The 18,574-nt window shown below is 37.5% G+C and overlaps 3 protein-coding genes across 8 annotated transcripts in view; 2 read left to right on the forward strand and 1 right to left on the reverse strand.

Annotated features, from left to right (window-relative positions):
* Positions 1-5,264, forward strand: part of LOC107668925 (phosphatidylinositol-binding clathrin assembly protein-like) — a 67,671-nt gene extending 62,407 nt beyond the window's left edge. For all 3 annotated transcript variants that reach the window (XM_016460989.1, XM_016460998.1, XM_016460981.1), the window contains one exon: positions 346-5,264. In XM_016460989.1, the coding sequence (XP_016316475.1) occupies positions 346-360 (15 nt within the window). In that variant the 3' untranslated portion in view covers positions 361-5,264. The remainder of the gene's footprint in view (positions 1-345) is intronic.
* A 412-nt stretch (positions 5,265-5,676) lies between these two features.
* Positions 5,677-13,554, forward strand: LOC107668941 (cysteine and histidine-rich domain-containing protein 1). The gene is made up of 11 exons (XM_016461012.1): positions 5,677-6,246; positions 7,201-7,250; positions 7,422-7,478; positions 8,236-8,390; positions 8,582-8,685; positions 10,798-10,850; positions 11,981-12,051; positions 12,287-12,389; positions 12,518-12,637; positions 12,753-12,815; positions 13,032-13,554. The coding sequence occupies exons 1-11, from the start codon at positions 6,183-6,185 to the stop codon at positions 13,344-13,346; spliced, it is 1,155 nt and encodes a 384-aa protein (XP_016316498.1). The 5' UTR covers positions 5,677-6,182; the 3' UTR covers positions 13,347-13,554.
* Positions 13,555-14,669: 1,115 nt separating this feature from the next.
* LOC107668950 (diacylglycerol kinase delta-like) overlaps positions 14,670-18,574 on the reverse strand; it is a 76,557-nt gene continuing 72,652 nt past the window's right edge. For 3 of the 4 annotated variants that reach the window (XM_016461038.1, XM_016461020.1, XM_016461045.1), the window contains 4 exons: positions 18,111-18,200; positions 17,875-17,991; positions 16,791-16,899; positions 14,670-16,474 (listed from right to left, as the gene is read on the reverse strand). In XM_016461038.1, coding sequence (XP_016316524.1) covers positions 16,422-16,474; positions 16,791-16,899; positions 17,875-17,991; positions 18,111-18,200 — 369 coding nt within the window. In that variant the 3' untranslated portion in view covers positions 14,670-16,421. The remainder of the gene's footprint in view (positions 16,475-16,790; positions 16,900-17,874; positions 17,992-18,110; positions 18,201-18,574) is intronic. The other variant, XM_016461029.1, reaches the window with a different exon arrangement.

Here is an 18,574-nt window from a genome sequence, read left to right on the forward strand (position 1 = left end):
ATTTATCTTTTAATTGATTGACAGCCTTAGTATTAATATATTATTTAACTTTTAAAATTTTGTTATAAATTATCATATTATTTAACTTTTTAAATTAAGTTAAATAGCATATTAGTTTTTGCTGTAGTATTGAGAATCATCAAATTTCACTAGTATTCAGATTTCATCAGCTAATTTCACTGGTATTGCATTTAACTACTGGAATTGCAATATTGTAATATCCCCATCACACACACAAAAAACACACAGCTCCCTGCCTGTGGCAAGTGCTGTATTCACACGGTCATTACTGAGCGATTCAGTGCTGTTTTCCTTATTTATAACTCTTCGTGTGTCTTTTTACAGATGCAGTTCATGTAAGTAGCACTTAAGCAGAGCGCCAAACAAGACGGCTGAAAAGAACAACAAGCAAGTGAGAGGAGGATCCGACTACCACCAAATAAAAGGCGATCAAGACAAAAAGAAAGAGTGTGCATATTGAAAGGAATGTGTTTGTGTCAAGAATGCTTACCTCACTGTCTGAAACAGCTTACCCAACACACACACACACACAGACGAGAGTGCATACAGTGTGTCATTTTTCATCTCTTGAGGTTCATTTCTTTCCTGGGGCACGGTGTCTACTGGCAGGTGTGATACATCATAGAAATCGTAGATTTTATTGCAGATATTAAATTACCTTGCACAGAGCACTCTTCTTTTTTTTTTTTTTTACTTCATAATTAATATGAATTAGATCTAAAGCCCAACAAAGTGGACTTCCTGTTACTGTCATTTTTTGCTCTGTTACGAAGATGCCTATGTTGAGTTCAGGAAAACAGTAAATGTCAAAGTAAATGCCCTGAACGGTGCAGGTTGCTAGATCATAAACATGTTTAAATGGCTCATTAACACAATGCCCTGGCTTCTCATTTCAGAACAAGGAAAGAATTTGACCCCTTATATAAGGTGATCTGAACCCCCAAGCACTTTACACATGCATTTATGTGTAACATAATATATAACATTGAGCTGGTCTCTTATATCTAGAACGTTAGTAGTCTAATGTTAACAAATAACGTGTTACTGTTACTGATGGCTACTGTTCAAAACGGTTAGTCAATCCGTCATTGTTTATACTGGTTTAAGGGTTTCTGTTTCAGACATGATGGTGGTCTTGCACATACATACGCACACAAATTGGTGTTACGTGAGCCACATGAAGAGCCCCCTCTCACTGGCCTCTCCCACCTTGTTTTGTCTCTCCAAGGACACTGATAAACATATCTGCTCCTGCTCTTCTGTGTTAACCAAACATGTCACACATTTACAACTACATCTCACACTCTGAGCCCACTCCCACATGTACCACCCACCCTGGGAGCATTGGAGAAGGGTACAGGGTGTGTGGCCCTATTCAAAAATTGTAATATTTTTTTCTAGAAAGCATGTTATATATATATATTTTTTATTATTTCAGAAAATGACATCAATTAAAATGGTCTGTTTTATGTTGCCAAAATATGTACTTTTGTGATTCGAGAAATGCCATAAGCGAACTCTTGTACTCAGCGCCTGACTTCACGATTCTTTCTCTGAAGGATGTGCGTATCGGTGTTTGCCAACTTTGGAACCAAAATCAATAGCTAAAATCTATTTTTAGTATGTTTTTCAGAATACGGGGCACTGTTAACAGGGTATCTTTATTTTTGCTTGTGCAGCCAAAGCATTTTTGGTCCTCCTGAAATCCCTTTAACCCTTTCTAGAGCAGGCTTCCACTTCAGCCTTCACATCATCCCATAATTCCTGCTTTGTTTCTTCATGCTAGATTTAGTGATAGCGTTTAGTTTTTATTCTGCATGGACTGATAGAACGTCAGTGGAGATATGCTGTGGTTGTAGTTGTGCCATGATGAATGAGCCCCAAGAAGCTGTGGTTTACACTGATTTTAAAATCGTAGTGATTTTAGAGTGATTTTAGAATTTCCGCTCCTTGTCGTGCCTAACAATGCTTTTTAGCTGTTCTAAAATCACTGTAAACTACAGCTTCATGGGGCTTATTGCTTTTTTAAAAATTATTACTACATATCGCTGGCAAGGTTTCATAATGTAAGCACACATAAATGCAAACTTTTAATAATTTATTGGTAACAAACAATAATCCTTCCTCAGTCAGTCATACACATTTGGAGTTCCATTAGGGCGAATAAGTTTGATTTTGACCTTCCATCAGTTCAAGTGTGGTCTTTGCTTAGGACATCATCACAGCAAGTTTCATGTTGTTGCTGTAATATGTGCTTTGTGACCGCCTGCCCTTCCTTTTGTAGAAACAATCTGCATCATGTTTCTCTGCTTGCTTATTTCTGTGTGAGTGCAAGAGTTGGTTACTAATTCCTTATTGAGCATCTCTTAACAAGCTTGTGAGTTTATTCTCCTTTGAGCACCGTCAGGGGGTCCAGCAGGTTCAGACTGAAAGCTTTTTACATGCAGGCTATTCAATGTTGATGCTCTCGCTGGGTTTGCAAGGTAACGGCACTGAGGAGCCATGCCGTTTAATTAGGATCTCTTCTATTATCCACTCACAGGAGGCTTGGTTTGTGAGTGAGAGAGTAAATGTACGATGGTGAGCTTCAGGGAGGGTGAAAGATCTCAAGATGTACAAGGGTGCTATCATGAGCCGGGGTTTCCATGGTAATCTCCAGTTTCTGGTCCTTGGCACAGGTCGATGAGCACAGCGTTTCTTTCTCTTAGTCATATTTTGTCTTTTTAAAAATGTATTATTAAAAGCTCTGCATGCATTAGCAGCCCTGCCTGCGCTGAAGGCTGTGTCTTCAGATGCAAGCTTCTTTGGCAACCTATGAGAGTAGTGCTTTCGGATAACCTATAGGCTTGTCGACTTGTTTCACTGGCTACGGGTCATGACCGCTTTTTCTCTGACACACCAAAGGCTTTTCTTTACTTGGTTTTGCTGAGTTGAGGCGTTCAAGTAGCAAACTTTCATTTTTATTTAGAATCTCTGCTATGCATAGAAACGTTCCCTATGATCTTGCTTTCACAGCTCCCCCTTGTGGTTGCTGTTTGTCATCTTTCATATAAACAGCAGCTAGTTTGTCCTTTGTTTGCTGTTTATGGGGCAGTTGTGCAGACAAAGCAAATGTCTGAGTGTATTGGACTCACCGCTCTACATTCCATCCTTTATTTTAGAGCACTCGACCAGACTGAAGAGCAGCCAACTCCAGTGTACTTCTGAACTACTTAGCCTGATTTTATATGTCTCGGCTGGGCTCATTAGCTGGCCTGGAATACTCAGCTCAGCAGCGGCCTTTCAGAATCGATGTGTCAGCGTGTGCCACACGTCTCAGACCTCTGGTGGGGATGCTTGGTGTTCAGGTCCTTTTCACCTTTGTGCTGTCATGGAGCTGTCTTGGTTTCTCTGGCTTTAATGATTTTGTTTTAGGTGGGTTATCTGTCTGCTACATTCTTATTAGCATCTTTTTGTCCTTATTTTCCTGTTAGAAAGATATATGCAGTATGTTTAGAAATATGTATTCAGTAGAAGCGCCATCATCCCCATGTATCAGCCCAGGGGAGCAATGCAGCAACTTTTTTTAAAATCCATTTATCATCAAATGCCAAAAAAGAGAACACACAACCTCCATGTTTATGCTGATTTCCCCACTGTGTTTTTTGTCATTTATTTATGCAGACCATAAGGAATTTATTCAGCATGGTGAAAATAAAAAGCAGAAACTGTGGGATTGTTTAACTTTTTAAAAAATTTTTGTTTGCTTTTCATTCACATAAATAAATTCCCTTTTCATTCCTGAGTTGTTGGTTATTTTTGTTTAGTTTCATTTTGTCTGTCATTGTCTGGAAGATCATTGCCCTCGAGTTCATTTTGGATGACCTGATGTCCGGTTCTTTTGTTTTCTCTTCTCTGGCCTCTTGAAATTGCACTTCATGTCTGCCTCATGGCCCAGAATGCAGGGTTTTTACAGTATGAACGCACGTTTTAAATACCTGGTCAAATTTGTGTAGTGACGTGTTGTGTTGTTTTTGCGTCTGTCAATGTGATTTCTGTTGAATCTATTGCACGAGTTTCACTGCAACAGGAACCACCTGATTTTTCTTTGTAGCACTTTTTGACAGTGGACTCAGAAACAGGAAAATCAACCAATGTTTCTTTGTATATCTTCTGTTTTAAGATAAACTTCAACTGTTTTGAAGTTGTCCAGACAGTTAAACGTGTATGTGAAGCTGGTTATAATATATGGAAAAAGATGTACAGCAGTGCCTTCCATTTGTGGTCCTTTCCCCAACTTCACAGCAAGTCTTTGGCTGTTCGGTTCATCTAAATGATAAAATGGTTCTGTGAAAGTTCAAATTACTCTCTAGTAGACCATTTCCTATCATGACATTAAGGTAGTTCCTGGACTATGTGGCCAGGCATTCAATCTGATTCCATTAGTTACTAAGTAACCAAATCTGGTTTAGATTATTTAACCATTTGCTCTACTCATCTGAAGGTCAACCACATTGTGCAGTCACTATTTTTTCATTATGTACCGTTGGGGAAAGGAATCGGACATGTCTGGTTGTGCTTGTACATCAACTCTCTCAAGTCTGGTAGAAGACTTGTATTGGTTGTCATCAGTGAAACTTTTAATCTGTAACTAAAGCTGAATCAAACACCCTCTTCATTGACTTCATCTGCAACTGCCTTTGGTTTCGCCGTGAGCTTCATGAACCACACAGCACTGGTTGAAGCCAACGATCTTATGATACCAGTTTCTCTTGAACTTTCGTATGTACGCCTGCAATGAAACGATCAACCCAGAACCAAGATATGTGATGGATTTAACTCCATTTTCTTTCGATCGCTTTATAATTTGTACCCTTTTTCTTGCATGTTTTTGTATTTGACATGCCTGGGAAAGTTTCACAGTTCCATGTAACGTTTGCGAAGTTCTGTTAAATATGGTGCTGTTTTTTAGTAAGCAGTTGTTGTCGTAGTGATGGACGGGTTCTGTGTATATCTCTTATTTTTATGATTTGTCAGTGGTTGGTTGTGCTGATCTGGTATGTTATATTCCTTCTCGCAATTTTTGCTCGAGTCAATTTTTGTAAGTTCTTTTTTTCTGTCTCAGTCCCTGTTTTGTTGTCTGTATTTGTGAAGAAAATTTATGGTTGCAAGCCTCTAACCTGAACCATGAGTGAATGCCTTGTGAATAAATGGATTTACCGCTCGCTCTCACCGGTTTCTTAATAAAGGACATTTTTAACAGATTTCATGTTGCCGACTTATTCTAAACATCTATTAATATTCATCTATTCTACACAGTCAGGAATTGTATCTGACTCCATTCCTCAAGGTTTCCCTTCTGCAGTTTATTAATTGCATTGCCTTACTATTTTAGTCTGTGCCTATTTGTTGTTCCAAGATATAGTTTGCTCTCAGTTTGTGCTCTTACCTTGCCTGTGGATCTGTTTCTCTAACCTAGATCCCTAGCTGTTACAGAACACAACAGTGTAAAACAGCATCTTTACCATGATCTAAGTGCTACCTTTCAACTTTTTTGATTCATATGTTTATTACATCAGATGCTGTTTTAAATAATAAAAATATGAAACCAGAATTGTGCATAGCTGTAGAAGTGAAATCATAAAACAGAACATTTTAGGTGTTTAATATTTTAAACATTACATAGTATTTATTACAAATATTTACATTTGTAAAAAAATTACAAGCAGTTAATATGTTCTTAATTTGTCAGCCATTATCGATGATGTTAATCAAGAAAAGTGACACGATAGACCAGCTTTGGAGAAGACAGGTTTCAGTTTATTCTATGGCATTTGTTAGTGGTTTTAGTGAGATGTTGAGGATTCAGCTCTAGCCCCTGCCCCCATCAGATCCCGGGAATGTCACACCCTCTCAGACAGACCCCAACAGCTGTAAGGAGAGAGAGAGAGCGCACATGGCACTGGCTATTTTTAGAGTTCATTCAGACTAGAACATCTCTCTCCTTCTCTTTCCCTGGACGTGTTCCTTCTGGATCTCTCCTCGGCTGAAAGTTCTGGAGAAGTTTCACAGCGGCTGTGCGAGTTCATAAGTACCTGAGACGAACGCAGAACAGAGTATATAAACAAAGAAAAGAGACCAGTGATAAATCGAAAGTCAACCTGAATAACAAACAGTACAACATGGCTCTACTGTGTTACAACAGAGGCTGCGGGGGTCGATTTGATGCTGACAAAAACTCAGATGGTAAGATTTCTAATTAATTTTTTACAATTTATCAATTTATAGCCTATTGTAATAATAAAAAAAAAAGTATATCTTGAATTTATTTTTAATTGAACTGTATATATTTTAATTGTCCATGTGAAGGTCATGGCTGATATTACAGTCCTGATGTTACCAATTTACCAACAACATTTAAGGTGTTGATACACAGGACTTTAGTTTTTTTGAGCAATGTTGTTTGGGCACTTTCCCATTGACAATGGGCAACAAATATCTATCGGGATACTTTAGATCAGTCGTGGGCCCTGTGTCTCAGCTGGTTGCCCATTGACGGCAACATTGCTCAAAAAGCTGCCCAGTGTATCATCACCTTTAGAGTTTGACAACTGAAAGAGAAGTGTTTTATCACTTTCTGCACTAGACCTGTGAAGCTGCTGTTTTAGAAATTGAATTATATAAATAGATAGTGGTGAGCCGACAGCTGATTGCAGTGTAAATGAGATCCGCTGGCCTCAGAGACACTGGGGGCCAGGACTTAAAGGGATAGTTCACCTTCAGTTGCTGGTCCCCATTGACTTCCATAGTATGGAGAGAGAAAAAAAAAACATTATGCAACTCAATGGGGACCAGCAACTGAACGTGAACTATCCCTTTAACTTTGATGTCATTTTGCAACAAGACCGCCTCCAGCTATGTACCATTTATCCTTCCATGTTTTATTTATAACATTTGGAAATTGTAGAAAAGGTGATTTAATGTTTGTCCTTAGAGGTTTATTGGATCCATGAAGTCTCGAGCACATTTGGAGGTGTTCTAATCAAATGTTACTTCCATAAATGGCTCATCTCCCAACTGACTCATCACTCCGCTGTATTGAGTCCTGATGAGTCCTGGTCATAAAAAAATAGTAATGAGGATGAACTTCTGTAGATAACTGTCTTCTACTAACCCTATTTTCTCTCTCACCACCTGAAGATGCCTGTCAGTTTCACCCCGGAGTGCCAATCTTCCACGATGCCTTAAAGGTGAGCTCAAAATGTGTCTCACTCCATACAGACCGCCGGCTGCTCAGTTCTGTCGTAATATAAGAGCGCTGTCGAGTTTGCCTGCTTCTTAGGGAGCCTAGTATTCATGTTTTTGTTTTATTTTGTTCTTGGCTGTCTGATGTGGTTCTTTGTTTGGGGTTTTCTCCTCAGGGCTGGTCCTGCTGTAAAAAGAGGACGACAGATTTCTCAGAGTTCTTGTCAATCAAGGTATGCTAATAATATGATAATTGTGATGGTGTCATCTCACGCTGCTCAGACTGGATTTCATGATATAAATTGCGTTAATTGCTAACGAACTGAATCTCCTTGTAAAGTGTTTGAAAACATATCAGTATAATGCAGTATAATCCAAAGTACTACAAAGTCTAAAGATAAGGATTTTTAATTTCAATTCATTAATATGTACTTAATAAAATGTTATAGTACTTGACATAACTAGAAATATTCATTATAAATAAAAGTCAATGGCAGTTTAATATTTTATTCATTTGCATGACTTTTCCAGGTCTAGAAATCACATTTTTAAAATGAATTGAAATTAAAATGTAAATAATTTTGTCTTGAGGCAACCTTGGAAGTTTTCTGGCCTCCTGGCCTCCTGGTTGAGAACCACTGATAAATAAAAATAAAATACATAAAAGAATTAAATTCAATAGCGTGGCAGACTTTCATGTATTTCATGTATATTCATTTATCAGATGACTTATCAAATACCAAATTATCATATAGCAGCCAATATGAGCAGTACTGAATATCAAGAACTACAAAAGCTAACAGATGTGTAAACTCAAAAATAAGTAATTATAGTAGTAATAATCGAACTTATCATGCCATCTTTGTGATGGAGAGACATTCACATTCACACAATCTCAAACATGTCATTTATCTGCTGTGTATCTGCTAATTATTTTCTCTCAGTCACGTGTCGATTGGCACATTCTGCTTTCTGTGCTTGTCCTCTCAGGGTTGCACCCGTGGGCGCCATAGTAACGAGAAGCCTCAGGAGCCTCTGCAGCTGGAGATGACGTCTGATAAGGGAGACGTGAAGCAGCACAGTGGAAAGGAAATGATCTACCAGGGACCCAAATCTGCAGAAGCCCTGGAAAAAGAGAGACCCAGGTATATAGAGTACATACGCAGCTCACACACAGTGTGTTCTGTTTCACACACCAACTCATTGTTCTGAATACAAAATTAGTTTTCCTTCTCTGAAGCCTTCTCTTTGTCTCTTTCAAAAAGAGAAGTACAGCTCCTTGTGACTGTTAAATAAAAACAGACAGTGACATGTTTTTCGATTCCCTCCTTCCCAGCTCAGATGAGCCACAGACAAAGCTGCAGGTGAAGATCTCTCCCTCTCTGGCTCAGATCATGGAGAAAATGGAGATCACTGAGAGGGAGAAGAGAGAGAAGCTAGGTGAGCAATTCCTATTATTCCTAAAGCTCAGGATCACCTGCAACACAAGCATGTTGATTCTAGTGCATTGGTTCTCTGCTGGTTTTGCTTCAGCACCCTGATTTAATATTGGACATTTATTGGCAACCCAACACAAAGGTAAACATGTCTGTAAAATAAATAAATGAAATACATTAATAATAATGTATTCATACTATTAGTAATGCTAATGTAATGTAAAAAAAAAATAGATAAAGAAATAGGATTAATCTTTGCAGCTAATAATTCACAAAATGCACTGCATTCAGCACAAATAATGTTTAATAATGTTGCAACCCAACACAAAAGTAACACAAATATCCTTTAAAACCATGTGATGAAATGTATTAGTATTAACACTGAAACAATATTGATATGATAGTTTAATATTATTAATCATATAAATAATGCAAAAAGGCTAAATAAATTGATAAATAAAAAGCATCAATCTTTGCATACCATAACATTAACAGTATAGTTTAATAATAATTATATATATTGCAAAAAAAAAAAAAAAAAGAGAAATAAATGGGAGTTAATCTTTGCAGCCAATAATTCACAAAATACATTGTTTTCGGCACAAATTATGTTTATTCATTTTGCAAGTGAGCCTGTATTTAATATAGTCTGCATCAGGGTTATTATCATAAAAATGACAAACTCTATTGCAAAAATTACTAAAACTTTAACTAAAATTAAAGTGGAAACAAAACATAAGCATAAATAAAATAACTAATAAAATAATAAAATATAATTTTAAAAAATGGTAACACTTTACAATAAGGTTCATTAGTTACTACTTCAGTTAACATGAACTGAGAATGAACAAGACTTCTGCAGCATTGATTAATCTTAGTTCATGTTAATTTCAACATTTACTAATGCATTATTAAAATCAAAAGTTGTGCTTGTTAATATTCGTTAATGCACTGTGGATTAACATGAACTAACAATGAACAACTGTATTTTCATTAAATAACATTAACGAAGATTAATAAATACTGTAATAAATTGTTTGTAACTAACATTAACTAATGGAACCTTATTGTAAAGTTTTACCAAAAAAAATATCTATATCAATGGTACTAAAATAACACTGGTCTAAATCATATTTATTTTTGTGTATTTTTGTTAATGGTTCTTGAGGAAGAGTGCATGTTGCACACATACACAGCCAGCACAAACAAAAAGCATTTTTCTCCTCCTATTTAAAAGGTAAAAGCGTTTTTTTAAATTTTTTTTTGCCAGTATCATTGCTAGTGCAGTGTTTATATAGCTCTTGGTTCCAGTGGCGGCTTGTCGGGGGAGGCAGGGGAGGCACAGCTTCCCCATAATTTTGAGGTGAAAATGGGAGGAGGACGATTTAATGTTAATACAATTCACAATTCATTGCCGCTGTGCTGATAATGTACCAAGTACTTATGACGAGTAGCGATATTGAATATTTGATTGCCAACTAGATTTACCAAGCTGTCATTCAAACAGTATACAAATTTAGGGAAAACAGCCTAAGCTGGATATAGGCTACAGCAGTCGGCTTAATTAAATGGCGCAACAGGCAGCTCTCTTTTAACACAGACTTTTAAGAAGGGATGGATGTTTGCTTCAAGTGATAGGCCAGGTAAGTGAAATTATATTATCTTGCTGTATGTATGTCGTTTTCTTTACGTTTTCTGACTAAAAGCAACCAAAAAGCCATTTTAAAGTGGTTAAGCAAATAATAATAATGATCGGCAGGGATCCCAGACCAATACAATTAGTGTGCCTCCTCTATTTTAAAACCCACGAACCGCCACTGCTTGGTTCTGCCAAAGTTTATTTCAGTCCGTGACGGTATTTTGAGAGGTCCACCTGTCCATAATCTGTGACTTACAGTAAGACCTCTGTAAAAACACAGTAACACCCTGCTGTGCTCACAGGTCTACTGTAGGATTGTGTAGGGTATTTGTGTTGTGTGTCCTGTTTGTATCGTGACGCATGACTGTCATTTTTTTATATAATGTGACTAGCACATTTTGAGAAATCAGCTGACTTCTTCATCTCACTGTTGTTTTGCCTTTCTCCCGTCACCTCTTCCCTCTCGCTGTCCTGCAGAGAGTCAAGTCATCATGGCTGGGGTTAAGTGCAAGAACACAGGATGTAAAACAGTAGGTGCTCATGTAATATGTCAATTACGCCAAACAAACCAGCTTGCTTAACGAAATATACAGTTCATGCCATCTAGTGGCCATAATAAAGAATGACACTCCAGACAGACTCCACAAAGAATCGATCCTGGGCCTTTCAGCCTCCTTTGGTCCTTACAACTAATGCCATGAGAACAGGAACAGCTTTTTTACCAGTGTAATGTTGAATGGACGCAGAGCAGAAGGTGAGTGAGAATTATTGACTAAAGCCGCAGGTTCAGATCGCTTGCTGGGATTTGACCTTAGTGCCCTCTGTTAAAGCTTCCCTTCTAAAGGAAAGGATCATCTTTAATGGATTAGTTTGCTGAAATCTCAAAGGTTCATCATGATGGTAATTACTCAGCGGAGCTGTTCTTTAGTCCATATGAGAACTAAACATGTATCAGCAGAGTTGTGTGTTGTTCACAATTGAATTAATTACTTTTTTTTTTTAATGACGTGTTTCACCTTTTTGCTTTTTTTCCCCCACTATAAATTAGCTATAAGCATGTTTTCATAGATGGTTTGAAATGTCACAAGGAATTTAATTTAGGGTATTTAATTAATATATTTCATTAAATGTCATGTTATGCACTGTGGTCTTTGAAAAGGATTCAGACGACGTAAGCACAGACTTTGATCTGCAGTTTAGTAAATTCCTCTTCCTGTCAATCCCATTCAAATTTAATTTCAGACTCCTGTGGAAACTGAAATGTAATCGTTTGTAGTGAAAGGAAAATAATTCTTCAATTCTGAATTGTGCTCAGTCCTGCTCATCAAGTTAATGGCATAATGTTGGTTCTCTTTTGTCAGAGTTCATGGTGTTTTCTCTTTAGCCAGTGAGACTGACAGCACGTATAGCTCTGTTACAGCCTCCTGTTCATTTATCTATTTGGATGAGTAGAAAAATTAGTGTATTTTGTGAAGGCAGTAAACGGATGACACAGAGCTTATGCTGAGTTCAGGTGCATCAGCACTTTAAAGTTTTGCTTTTGTGAATATGCTGAGTTTCTGTGAGCGTTTCTCTGGAGCAGAAATGTCTTTCTTTAGACTGTAGTCTCTGTGTTGACTATGAATAGCTGTTCAAACACTTTGATCATTTGTGCGTTCAGATTTACCAGAGTCCAGAGACGAATGCAGAGATCTGCACATATCATCCCGGGGTCCCCGTCTTCCATGAAGGGTAAGAAACCTGCAGCATTTGAGTCTTTATTTGGAAATATGACTCAACCTCTAACTATACAAGCAAGGCCTATTTTCATAAAGCTTCTCATTGAGATCCACATGTGCAGTCCAATTCAACAAAGAGATCACGATGTGTTCACACAAGTGCTCTTACTATCAGCAATTAAACATATTGTTTTTGTGAGATGAGACGGGAGATGCATGATAATTCACATCTGGCTATCACTGTCTAGATACAAATACTGGAACTGCTGCTGCATAAAAACCACCGACTTCAACGCCTTCCTGGATCAGAAGGGCTGCACAACAGGAAAACACTGCTGGATCCCCAAACAGGTGAGAGCTAATGCACTTTTTTGTTCAGTTGATAGTTATTTGCATGGACATTCAGTAGGCTGTATAATCAAGAACAACTAACTACCCCTTTCTGAAATCTGTATGTCGTGTTTGTGTTGGGTCTGCAGGACAAAAAGAAGGTGGCTTGCAGGCATGATTGGCACCAGACGGGAAACCAGGTCGTGTTCACAATCTACGCCAAGAACTCCAGTCCAGAGCAATCCTACGTGGAGGCAAACCGCACAGTGGTCAGTTCAAAACAACATGCAAAAGTCACTTCACATCAGCATCCAATGACATTTTATAAATGTATTTGTGTCTTTGTCCATAAATATATATTTTTTTGTCTCCATCAATCTGCAGTTAACATGCCACATTCAGTTTGAGGGTGTCAAAGTGTTTCATAAGGACATCCACTTATGGGGGGTAAGATTGCTGTACAGTCTGTTATGATTAAGCAATTATATATCCTCCTGAAACTTAGAAAGTAATGCTTTTAGTTTAAATTGTTCGAACAACAATATATATATATATATACATACATATATATATATATATATATATATATATATATACACACTGTATTTATTTACTCATAAGTCAAATGCAGTCAAACATCTGTGTCCACTTCTGGTCTCTTAGGTGATTGACGTGAAGAGCAGTTTTGTGAATATGGTGCCCTCTAAAGTTGAGGTGACCATGTGGAAGGCTGATGCTGTAGCCTGGGGGAAACTTGAGGACCCCAAACACAAACCTGAGCCAGAGGTCACCAATGAGATGAACACAGAACAGGAAGACGTCAAACCCGACTGGTACATCTCAGATGATGACATCAGTGAGTCTGACTTCGAAGACGAAGAGGAGAAGGAAGAGAGTGAGGAAAAAAAAGAAGAAAATCAGGCAGGTGATGGACCACCTGAGCTAGAAGAGCCTGCTGCTGTCCCCCCAGAAAAATGAACATTTATTCTGAGGAGTAACGATTGTGTTTCTGAGGTTATGTATTTGTTTACAATATCACAAGGGATTTATAAAAATGTGGGGTTAGCCTTTTTTTTTTGTCTGCTAAAATATGTTATTGTGTGCTTAAAAGTTAGAGAAGTCTTTTTTAAAGGGGTCATATGATGCGATTTCAATTTTTCCTTTCTCTTTAGAGTGTTACAAACTCTTGGTGCATAAAGAAGATCTGTAAATTTGCAAAGACTAAAGTCTCAAATCCAAAGAGATATTCTTTATAAAAGTTGAGTTAACCACTCCTACCTAAAACGGCTCGTTCTAACACGCCCCCACATGTCTACGTCACGATGTGGGAAGATATCACAAATGCAGACATGGTTTTATGTTTGCGTGGCACGATGCAATGCATAAAAAGACAGTACAAGTCATTATAATATGTAATTATGTCCCCACTGGATGCAACAAATCCTCGTTTATAATGGGTTTTCATGTTCAAGTCATTATAATATGTAATTATGTACCCACTGGATGCAACAAATCCTCGTTTATAATGGGTTTTCATGTTTTTGTCTCATCGCTCCGGCCGGACAGGGCATCATCACAATATGGTAAGGGGCGTAACATTTCCGTCACACGCTTGAGGTATTCGGCCAATCACAACGCACTGGATAGCTGGCCAATCACAGCACACCTCGCTTTTCAGACCGATGAGCTTTGTAAAAATCGACACGTTTCAGAAAGGCGGGGCATAGAGGAGAAACAATAATGTACAGTATGTGGAAAATGTGTTTTTTTAACCTTAAACCACATAAACACATTTCATTACACAAAATAATGTTCTATTTAGCAACATCATATGACCCCTTTAAAACTCATCTTTCAGTTTTGCACACAGTTTCATAGAAATTTTGAAAATATGTGTTTGAAAATATATCTCTTCAAAAGTTTGGGGTAGGTAAATCTTTTTTTTATATTTTTTAAAGAGTGTTCTGTTCTGATTGTATTTTAAAATGTAGCTTATTCCTATGATTGGAAAGCTGAATTGTCAGCAGCCAATTACTCCAGTCTTGTATCATGATCCGTGTGTAAAAAAAAAAAAAAAGAAAAGTTTTTTAACAATTCCAATTTAAAAGCCTTTACTCACACTTTTGCTGAATAAAAGTGAAATAAAATCATACGAACCCCAAACTTTTCACCGGTCGCTGAAAATAATGTAGGTTTTCAACACTGACAAAGCAATGAATGAACTCCGATTTGAAATGGACAGAAAGCAAACTGAGCTCTCTTATGTGAAACCATGGTAATAAAGTGCAACAAGTCAAACAGTAATGGCCACACTTTATTTTTGCGTCAAGTCAACAGCAACAATCCTGAAGTAGGTGATTGCAGTCAGACAGAGTCCAAGGCCATGGAAGCTTGACTGCAACCCATATGGCAAAAATGTTTTAAATAAAACATCTTAAAAGTAAACAGTAGTCTTGACAATTGGTACCAGCAAATAAAAATTCAATCTCTTCTGTTTTGGTTCTTTTTCTCTGTTCAAAGAAAAAATTCAAAAATAAATGTTCTATTCATAAAATCATTGCCTTCCGCTTGTACCTGATTACCACAGTCATAATCGATGTGCTGGTACACGGAGATGGTCAAAGTAATGCTTGCTATGTCAATCAAAAATAAACAGCACACAGCAACAATTCATCACAGATGAGGAAGTTTAAAACAAAGACATGCAAAATAAAAAATACAGTCCTAGTTTTAGAGGCACAACCAGCACCTAGACTGTCCATCAAACTTTCATATCAAGACCATATTTGTAATGTCTTTTTCTTTTTACAGAGCAATACTGTTAGACTTTGGCTCACAACTATCAAGAAAACAATTAAATTGTCCAGTATTGTGAATACTATTTCTTTTAATGGAAACGCGTTACACTGTACCATTGGAATCTGTTGATAAATACTGCTTGTGATCCACACATTAGGCAAGTTCAAGTTTTGCTTTCCCTCAGGGTTCCCATGTCCAGACTGACCCCTGAAAAGGGGCAACAGTTTAATAACATTCATAAGTTGGATTATATACTGTCTTATATGTAACATATCTCATCATAGGTTTTCCATGAATGGATACCAGTATTCTTATGACAAGAAAAACACAACCTTTTAAGTTTGCATTTTTAAACATTTGTTTTCTATATTAAAGTGCAAGGCGAGATAAAATACATTGAAATGTACGACATACAGCATCACTTTCTTTCACGACATTTCCCTGCAGAAAATAGTAAAGAAACAGCTCACTTTAAACCACTGCGCTCCATTTACTCACTTGGCACAAGAGTTACGGCACTGAAGCTTCTAGAACGATGGCTCAATTGACACACTAGTGATACACCATCATGACTTGGCTGATGATCCGAGAGTAAAAAGAAAAAATAGACCTTTTTTTCTGCATAAGGGCATGAAAGGCATGCAGAAACTAGATGGTCTTTTGATAGAGATACAGAGACTAGATGCAGATTAACTATTCAGCCAGTCTGACGAATAATACAGGACCACCATACATTCATTCATCAGGATATTCCTTTTTTTTTTGCACTTGTTTAATTGTCTTCATTTTAATACAATTGTTTTGTTTGATTTAATTTGTTCCTTTCTTGTTGTTCAGCCGGCGACAGGACGGGGCCAAAGAAATATATATATATATTTTTTTTTTCCCTTTGGTGAGCGAATAAAGTTGTATAGTTTGTGTCTGATGGCTTGAATATTAATAAAAAGAGAAAAAAGTAGCAAGATCATAAAATAAGATTAAAAAACAGAACAGATTAGTCGCCTTGCTGAAAAGAGAGAGATGATGGATGATCCACTTCCTGCTCTCTGATGATGAGCATTTCCTGTGACACCATCCGCAGGCAGAGTAGAAACGGAACAGAAGCACAGTAATGCAGTGCCGGGCCGCTCACAAACACTGGGGTGGGACATGTGTCTCACAGCGGGTCTCACGTCCTCCCTCACTGGCCGTAAAACAATGTCCTGTGGCAGAGTGTGTCCTCGTGACAGAGCTGCAACAAACCACTTCAGCTCTTCAGTTGCCCGTGGAATCAACATCACACATCCCGCCTTTGATATCCCAAGATCCTGAGCGGTGCAAACAAATGTGTTCAGAATAGGGTTGTGAGCTTAAGTACAATTAATTGTGAGCATAAGAGACTTCATTAAAAACAATTAAAAATCATAATGTGTCCAAACTTTTGACAATTGTTCAAGGAGATGATTAGAAATAATTAGTTTACAATCAGGCCAAGCAACTGGCACTTGCTTCGTAAGACATGGCTGCGCCACATCCTGCACTACACTGCTGCTGCATATGACAGTCTTACTGTGAATAATCCAGCATGACAATGAGATTATGAGGCTGGTTAATACTGTGTTTCTGCAAGTGAATGTGTCTTACCTGATAGAGAGCCACTGGACCGCTGTTTATGTAACCGCTCTCTCTCCTTCTTCCCCTTGGGCATGATTTTCAGCTTCATACTGCTTTTACCAGGCACACGGGACGGGTCCTGGTATTAAACGAACAACAGGTAGACGGGAAGAAAGACGGGGTGATATGCAATGTAATAAGCTGGAATCCAGTAATGCATGTGATGTATGTTGTTCTTATCACATGATCAGTTTTATGCCATGATGCAAACTAGCTAAAGATGAGCTGCAAAATTATATTCATTGATTCAGAACAAAAAAATTATACCATATATGATGATGCCATTTAAAAGTTTATACACTACCATTCAAAAATTTGGTTTAAAAATCTAAAGTGTTTTTTGAAAGAAATGAATACTTTTATTTAGCAAAGATGCGTTAAACCGATCAACAGGAACAGTAAAGACAAATTACAATATTACAAAAGATTTCTATTTCTAATAAATGCTGTTCTTTTGAACTTATCAACTTCTAGAAAAAAAAAATCTATTTCCACAAACTAATTAGGCAGAACAACGGTTTTAAACATTTATAAAAATTAATATTTATGTTGGTTGAGCAGCAAATCAGTATATTAGAATGATTTCTGAAGGATCATGTGACACTGAAGATTGGAGTAATGGCTGTTGAACATTTTGCTTTGCCATCACAAGAATACATTACACATTAAAATATATTAAAATAGAAAACAGTTATTATAAATTGTAATAATATTTCACAATATCACCATGGTACTGTATTTGTTGATTAAACTCAGCCTTAATGAGCACAAGAGATTTCTTTCAAAAACATTAAAAAAAAACTTTTCAGTTGTAGTGTAACCATCGACTAGTAATACTCACCAGGAGTATTTTATTTTATTTTATTCATTTTTTTTAAAAGTTCAAATCACACCCTATTGAAAAAAAAATCTATTTGGAGAAAACGAATGTACTTTTTACTTTTGGAATCCAATTGTTGTGCTCTATAGATAAAGTAATGCTAGCTAAAATGCAAGTCCAAAGGGTCACACTCAAAGTTAAGCACTGGAGACATGAATGTTGGGTAGGACAAACCTCCTCAGAGCAGTGCATGCTGGGACAGATCCAGTGAATGTCCTCCAGCTTGTGTAACTCAGTGCTGAGACGGTCCACTGTGGAAAGAAGCTCCTCTTTTTGAGAAGGCTCCAACTGCTACACACACACACACACACACACACATACAAAAAATGCCTTTATCATATTTCGGACTGCATTACTTCTGTACAAGAACAGGCAAGAGAAAGATAGAGAGAGACAGTGATGCCGCTCACCAGCAGTTTTCCCTCTAGCAGCATCTTGGTCTCTTGCTGGAGGACTTTACTGCTGTTGACAATATCTACAGCTGTACTGCGACTCAAACTCTGCAGAGAAAACACACATGCACACGGTCACAGCTCAAGTTTAGTTTGACTTCCTGACAGACTCTTGCTGTTCAGTGATTAACACACAGTGTTGTTCAGTTCCTTCAGTTTTTCTTCAATTGGCTGGTCAATGGAGGTCCTGTGGAGAACAGCATGAAAGTCCCAGCAGGAAGAAAGGACCTGCTATTATTCCTACTGGAGACTGAAAGGTGCATTTGTTAACCTTTAAAGCAGAGCTGGACTGAGCTGATCCTCATCACATCCCTCGCTGCTATGAGCTATGAATATATACAGTGGGGTTCACACAGTTATTAAATTCAGTTTAAACTTGCAAAATAAGCGGAATGTTTCAGGTTTTTTAAAGAATATTTGTG

This window comes from Sinocyclocheilus anshuiensis, unplaced genomic scaffold, assembly GCF_001515605.1.
Source record: "Sinocyclocheilus anshuiensis isolate Anshui unplaced genomic scaffold, SAMN03320099.WGS_v1.1 scaffold337, whole genome shotgun sequence".
NCBI classification, from domain to species: Eukaryota; Metazoa; Chordata; class Actinopteri; order Cypriniformes; family Cyprinidae; genus Sinocyclocheilus; species Sinocyclocheilus anshuiensis.